Source organism: Elaeis guineensis, chromosome 6 (assembly GCF_000442705.2).
Source record: "Elaeis guineensis isolate ETL-2024a chromosome 6, EG11, whole genome shotgun sequence".
In the NCBI taxonomy this organism is placed as follows: Eukaryota; Viridiplantae; Streptophyta; class Magnoliopsida; order Arecales; family Arecaceae; genus Elaeis; species Elaeis guineensis.
This window is the reverse complement of record NC_025998.2, coordinates 112126572-112134304: the sequence shown is the minus strand read 5'-3', so window position 1 is coordinate 112134304 and position 7733 is coordinate 112126572. Positions and strand designations below refer to the sequence as shown.

The window sequence follows — 7733 nt, the reverse complement described above, 5'->3', positions numbered from 1 at the left end:
ATCCAATTTGTCTTTTTGACAGACCAAGATCTTCTGTTAGAATTCGAAAGAGTTCTGATGATGGTTAGAAATATCCCTAGACATCTCCATGAATGCTGACATACAATATGTCTGGTTCTTTCTTCTCTCTCCTTTTTCTTTTTTTTTCTCTTGTTCCATATATTAGCTGTAATATAACTTCTTTAAATCTTCCCTCCTCTCTGTTATAATGTTTTCCTAATCTTCAATAAAAGCCAGGTCAAAAGGATGCCGCAAGGAACATCAGCATATTACCAAATTTTGGATAAGTCATCACACCACTTCTCCACTGTGTTGAATCTGAGGACACGAAATCTACCAAATGCTTCAGGTTCGGGGCTCTGTGAGAATAACACAGTCACAAGAGAAAGATGCATATATCTATGTTGTTTCTAATAACTCCTTTCCAGAAACCATGGTACTCTAAATTGCCTTTTTTCTTTTTCCTGTTTTGAGGAATGCCACTATGGACAAGCATAGCCAAGCAAGCAATAGGCTGAAAATCTCAAAATTCACCTTGAAAGTCTCTTAATGTTTATATAGCCACGAAATAACGAAAACAGTAAGTAAATCTAAAAAGCATTCAGCACTGAAGTCATCCCAACTGAAGAATAATTTTGTAATAGCTATGAAAGCCATAATATGAATGCAATCGGGTGTTCTTGTTCATAGCTCATTAACAAGACATATTAATGGTCATGGCTTAGCAATTGATGAGATTTAGAAGTACAGCACACCTCAGTAGGATGAATGACATGTCCAACAATGACAATCAAAGAGTAAATACGAAGCAAAGTACTAGAGGTGCTCTTATGGATCATTACAACATCTAACTATATATGCTAAAATCATACAATTTTTGGGTTAAGCCTTCTCAGTTTTCCTATACGACATAAGCAGTGCCAAACTGGTAAGCAAAACAGATGATCAAGCATACAAAACCTGAGTACTGGAGGGTGTCAAGTCACCAAATTCTTGTGGCACATCTATGCCTTGCCATTGAATGGAAAAGCTCTGCTTCTTCCGCTTCCCATTGGAACCAGTGCAACTCTTCTTCTCTACATGTCCAACTGCAACATGAAGCCCTCTGCCAATGACAAAGATCTTATTACCAACGGAATTCACAGAGAAAGGTTTGCGAATTTGCTCAGGCATGGGAGAGCTTTCAACGATGTCCCATGAATCAGAGTCAACATCATAGATCTTCACCTTCATCCGCTCATACTCACAGATTACAAACAGATGCCCATCAACAACCACACTTGAACCTGTCCAGCCTTCCCGCATTCCAACAGCCATATCCTCCCAATGGTCGGTTTTCGGATCATAGACCAGGCCCCTTGGTGAAGACAAGAATGGCCAAACACAGCCTTCAGTGGTGTAAAGCCTCTCATTAAGCACAGCGGAGTCATAGGAGACCATGTTCATTCCCATGCTTGCAACAGGCTGCCAATTCCCCTTAATGGGATCGAGAACCTCAGCTGAATTGAGCTCAAATTGGTCCTTGCTGTAACCTCCAGCAACATAGACCATGCCATTGATCACGCCACCAGCAAAGAACGAGCGGGCAGCGAGCATCCTGCTCATAATGGTCCATCGATTCTTATACATCTCATACTTCAATACCAAGTGGAGAGGGCAGTCCATGTCGGAGACCAGACCTCCGCAGACAAGGAGGGTGCCATCCGGGGGAATGGCGATGCACCCGAACCCACGGGGGCAGACCCGGTCCTTGCAGGGCATGGCTGGAATGGTGTGCCAAGAGAAGTGAGTCAGGTCCAGTACTTGCCACTGGATTTTCCCAGTGCATCTGTGGAAGGCTAAAGTGAACAACCAAGGGGTGCGGAAGCCAAGAGCCTTCCTCTGGCTAAAGAAGCATTCCTTGTTGCCCAGCAGGCGATGCCACTGCCGGCAGACCAATCGGCAGGCTGAGTGGGCCTTGACAGGCAGCCGGAGGAGGCAATTGAGCGCAATATCATCAGGGAGGCCAGGTATGAGGGGCCCCAATTCTTGTGATGAGTCCGATTCTAATGATGCAGAAGATGATGGAAATGAGGAAGGTGGTGGGGTGATGGCCAATCTAAATTTGGGGGTTAGTTTCATCTGGGAATCACCTAGCTTCTGCACCGGGGACTGGTGGGATGAGACTCGAACACGTCGCATATTTGCCAATTAATTCACCAAATATTGAGGACCAAGAAGAGGACTTCCCAAAACCTAGAATACAAAATAACGGATACAAGCAATTTTTCCTCCTCCTTTCTATACCATCCTCCTTGTTTGGTCCAACATAAAACAAAAATTCAACCTAATATAGCTTTTGAAATTGGAAATCTCTCTTTACCCTTTTACTGAAAAGTTCGATTGACCTTTCCGGTTTCTATTTCCACATTCCAGTCTATGCCCAATTTAGATAAAGAGAAACCTAGCACCCAAACAACTTCCTGTTTATTTTACATGTTTATTTTTACAAAATCCATACAGATTTATAGACTAAATCTACCATGCTTATCTGATGAAGGGAACCCACAAAAGGAAACCAAATATCTAATATCATAAGAACAAAGAAACTAAGCCTTTTTTGAGGGAAAAAAACAAAGGAAATAAGTTTCCCAACAACCAAGCAGTTTCAGATGACTCCACAATAGCCCAGGTTTGTTGAACCTACTGTCAGATTTTTCATTTTTAGATGCCACGAAAAGCGAGGAAAAGAAGGTAAAAAAGCTATCCAGTCATGAAGAAGTTCTTACATGGATATCATAAGCTTAGGCTCTCTGGGGAACTGCATCTCCTGGACTCAAAAGCAGAAGGATGGGTAGAATTTTGAAGTCATCAACTTGGCCCGGAGGAAAGCTGCAGAGAAGGGAGGGAAAGGGCTTCTGTCTGTGCTGCACCCTTGTGGATGTTCTCCCCTTTCCCCTAATAGGACACAAAATAATCTAGTAGTGCTTGAAAAAGAAGAAGATAGAGGATTGAAGGAGGAAGCTAGGCTCAAAAGTCAAGAAAGAGGAAGAAAGAAAAAGCTAGCGACAGAGATCTACAGAGAGACATCTCTCTCTCTCTCTCTCTCTCTCCCTCCCTCCCTCTCCTTCCCCCTCCGTGACCCTCGGCCACTTTGTCCTTTTTGACTATTGAATTAAGTTGGTGGTTTGGTTAGGTGGCCAAGTGGGTGGGATAACATGCTGGAATACCTTATACCATTCAAGGGTAATACGGTATACCATATACTCCCTCTGCTGTATTTTAACGTAGTGTGATGCTAGAAGACCATCCCCTGCGAATAAAAATTTAGTGCGCATAGATCAGTGCCTTCGATAAGGAGCCACGTCCACTATTTTCACAATCTCAAAACACATGTGCCTAAACTAAACAGGAATAGATAGGTCCTTTATTTGTTCCTGCACACCCTTTGGCTGCGTAACCAAATCCTATTATGTTTGATAAATCAAGCTATGATTTATTATTTTTAAATTATTTATATATTAAAAATTACATAAAATTTGAAATCTCTGATCTATATATCAAATGCTAAAAAATAGATAATTTAAATAATATAAAATAATATATATTTATTGACTACTAAATATATGAGTAAGAAACCTTCGAATTATATGAATTTTAATACATAAGCAGTTTAGAATGACGGATTATGTCAAATGGCTGGGACCATTAGTATTCAGTCAGGAAGGACCAATCTGACTTGAAATCTAGTTTGAGAAGCCCAATTTAGCGTTTTATGCTCATGCTATTTGCATTTAGGGGTCTAAGGCAGTGGCAATTGTCATGTACTCACATAGAATTTAATGTTGACAGTCTAATTGAAGTATGCTCTTTCCTTGGGGAAATCTTAGGGAATGCTATTTGCCCACAGCTTCAAATCTTCTCCTTCGTTGATTCGTAGTGGAGAGTTTGGTGCTTGCTTAGATAGTTTCCACATAAGGAGTACCATGATCCAATATCCCAACGTTCTATTTAATTCAGGAGCTGAAGAAATTATGGGAAGCTACCATGCATATTATATTCCCGATTTTTTATTGCTATGTTTTCCCTTCTCTCTTCTCTATTGCACCAACTTCCGTCTTGTTCCATCCAAAATTTCCATCCACGCCGAGGTTGCGCAGCTTGTTGGCGGATAGACAAATGTCAAAGCCTCAGATAGATCTTACACGTCAAAGGTGCATGGATGGCCGATGTTGCTTAGCTGTATGCCCTCTACTGGTTTTAAAATATATTTGGGAGGAATTTGATTTGTAATTGAAATCAAAATTAAAATGAGAATCAAAATAAATTAACTAAATAATTAAAATAGAAATCATCTATTTTCATTTCAGATTACAATTTTCTCCAACCAAATATCCCTCTAATTTATTGTGTATAATTTTTTATTTTAAATATAAGCTAACTAAAATTTAATATGTTTGAGTGTTTTTAAACTATAAATTATATAAAATATTATATCTAGCCGTTAAAATTTTAATTTTTTTTTGTACATAATTAAATGATTTGAAAATACATACCACCAAGTGTTCGCTTGGATGGTATTACCAAGCAAGAGGATGGAGTTCGATTCTCACCGATGCTGGATATTGTTTTGACCCTTGATTGGAAAAGACATTTTGTGAGCTTAAGCTCAGTTGCTTGGGGGCTTAGGCTCCGGCCTAAGTATGGTGGGATGAGTACATGTAGCGGGTGGGCTATGGCACATTTTTGGTTTTAAAAAATTTAGATAATACATAAATCATTATCTATAACTATTAATGTCATAGATCGATATAAATAGCATGGAACATCATCCTAGAATGCTTATTTTATTTTATAGAGTATATTTTGACTTTCATACATTCAAGTAAATATTAGTATATATGTGTATACTTCCAATTATTGCACACACTAAAGAAAAATAGGAAATACATAATGCTTTCTATATGGTTATACTCTACCTTTCCATTTTCCTCCCTAAACCTAAGCCATTTTGACAAAGAGACATTAAAGATGAAAATTCTTTCCAAGCCAGTTGGCACTCGGTCCAATATAAATGGGGCAGATTTTTTCTGATCTGATTAAGAGATGGGGCTAGTATGGGTTCTAGAAAACATATCCGAAACAGGTTCGAATTGAATATGGATAATAGTACGTCCTACCTAAAATCTGCCTCCATAATATTTCTCTTATTTAAATAAACTTAAAACATCTCTCTCTCTTATGAAATAAAATCCAAAACTCCCTTCCCCTTCCCACCTGATCACCCTCCATCCAAGGGCCAAACCCTAACGATGCTATGGCGGCCCAATGGGTCCCCACTCCCCCCCACCCTCAGCGGTAGCCCGACAGGGGCTTGGTGGTGGACGAGGAGGATACCGAAGGTAGAGAGGAATGGCAATGCCAACGAGAGCCTTCTTATTTGGCCGCTCAACCTCTCACATGATTGAAACTTCTGAGGATAGAAAAACTAGAAGGAAAATCATAGGAAAATATAGGAAAAATCAATAGAAAAAAAAAAAAGATAGAAAATTTGAAAGGTAAGACCTTTTCCCACGTAGATTGATCTTTTTTTTTTTTCTTTTTTGCTTCTTTTTCTTTTCATTTCATTCTCTTTTTTTTTTTAGATCTGCAGGGAAGGGAAGGAAAGCACCTGAGAGAGATCGAGGGGTTTTTAGATTCTAGTTGGGGTTTTTTCCCAAACATATGGGATTTTGTGCAAGTTGTGGTAGTGTGAGTTGGTCCTTTTAGGTTTTAAGAGCCTAATCTTAGTGGAAGTATGATATTTTGTAGGGTTTGAAGATGAGGTGGCAAGCGATGGTGGGGTGGCGACAGAATAAGGAATGGAGAAGGGCAGGCAGTGGTAGGATTTCGGATATATTTGATCCGATCTGATTTGACCAAACGCATTCTTGGAGCCCGACTTGATCTAACCTGAGACATATACAGAACATGTATAGATATAGATTTTCTTCTGATGGAATGGTTACCGATATTAGTCAACCTGACCAATGCCTGACCCATTGCCATCCCTAAGGAACATCTCTTGGTGTACTTCCCCAGCCATTTGGCCAAGTTTTCAAGAGCACCATGGCCTTGTATAGCTTAATAAGGTCATGATTTTAGTCATCCATGTATCTTGCCAACTATGTTCTTCCTATGGTCTTAGAAATCAAACAATAGGTCTTTGGCTCTCGAGGATGGTGTCTAGGCTGATTGTGTTGCATGACAAGTTGAGCATTTAGTCTTAGAGTTCAAAAACTAGCTAGCTAGTAAATGCTTTCTTGGTATAGACCAAAAATGCCCAATCTTTTGGCTACAAGAGACTGGACCCTCTTGCATCAAATCTATAGTCGAAGGTCTCAAGGGATTGAAATGTAGGATCAAAAACCATTAAGAATTTAGAAGATATCATGAATAAATTGAAAAATATGCTAAAATAGGACCGAAGGCTGAATTCAAACACCTCGAAGTCACAAGCTCCTCGAACAGTCTTTGCCATTCAAGACTTCTTGAAGAGAGGATATAAGGCGACAATTTCCTCGAAGTGTCCAATGTGCTCAAATTTTGTAGAGCAGGACAATTTGCATTAAAGGAGCAATTTGATGTAGCATTGCCACAATCAGTATATATGGAATTTTATCTCAGTTTTTCTCTTGGTTGGAATTTTTTAATTTAAGATATTTTTTTTGATTAGGTGATATCTTACTCCATCTAGGATTGAGTAAGCTTCCCAATGCATTTTGAATCATCTTAAGATCGAAGTTTGGGTGGGGTTTTTTTATATGGTTATTTAGTAAAGATCTATAACTGCTGATGCAATTTTGGACAAACGCAAAAATTCCACTCCATGGCCAACCCAAATTAAGAATGACCTTTTTAGATTTTTGCTTAACTTCTCTTAATTTTCTTATCTGGAATCATTTGTTAGTTGCACTTGAAGTTCCATTGTACTTAGAAAGAGTTTTTTTTTTGTTATCTCTTTATCCTTTTAGAGTAATTATATTTGCATGGAACTAGTAAGTCCTTCGAGCCTTCAGAGCCTCATCAATATAAATAATACTTCTATGTGTATTCAAAAATTCAATTAAAGTTTTTCTTTTTTTTCGAGCAAAGTTTGTATTTCTCTTCTAGTGAATTTTGCACAAGCTTCAACAGTTCTAGGATAAGCCTTGTTGGACTTTGGAGAATATTGACGATAAATTGGCAGATTTTTGCAAGTCGCGGTATTCTTAAAAAGCATTTTGATGGATTTCCAAGAATTCACAGAGACCTACAGCAATGTTAAATTACCAGTTATCTTTATGTAGCCTTCTAGTTTCTATATTAGCTCTGTTTATCTTTAACTAGCCTTCTAATTTCTATATTGGTTCGCTGTCTTCTTTTATTTAGCTTTCTAGTTTAATTTTTAGATTTTGATTGGCTTCAAGTTTTTCTTTTTAAAACTTCCTGCTCTTTTAAAATGAGTTGCTAGCTTTTTATTTTTTTTTTCCTTTATAATTTCTCTACGTTGCCCTGAAGCTTGTACTGGCACCTCCCTGCATGTGGCATCATCTAACTAGACTTCCAACATTAGAGATGATATTAGTCATACAGAGACTATGGAGGTATTTTTTGGAGCATTGTTACGAAGAAATATGTTACTACTCGAATTGAAGTTTCAAAAAAAAAAAAAAGATGTTGAATTGAAAAACCAATACAATTCTTTCAGGAAACACATTCTAAAATCTCAGTCA

The 7733-nt window shown here is 38.4% G+C and overlaps 1 protein-coding gene across 1 annotated transcript; it reads right to left on the bottom strand.

Annotated features, from left to right (window-relative positions):
- Positions 1 to 707: 707 nt before the first annotated feature.
- LOC105034725 (F-box/kelch-repeat protein At1g30090-like) lies at positions 708 to 3130 on the bottom strand. The gene is made up of 2 exons (XM_073259618.1): positions 2769 to 3130; positions 708 to 2685 (listed from the first exon to the last, which is right to left on the bottom strand). Exon 2 carries the CDS (start codon positions 2179 to 2181, stop codon positions 946 to 948), a length of 1236 nt encoding a protein of 411 aa, XP_073115719.1. The 5' UTR covers positions 2182 to 2685; positions 2769 to 3130; the 3' UTR covers positions 708 to 945.
- Positions 3131 to 7733: the final 4603 nt, after the last annotated feature.

Excerpts from the sequence above, each read along its gene's own strand:
- LOC105034725 (XM_073259618.1), bottom strand. The coding sequence starts at position 2,181 with ATGCGACGTGTTCGAGTCTCATCCCACCAGTCCCCGGTGCAGAAGCTA.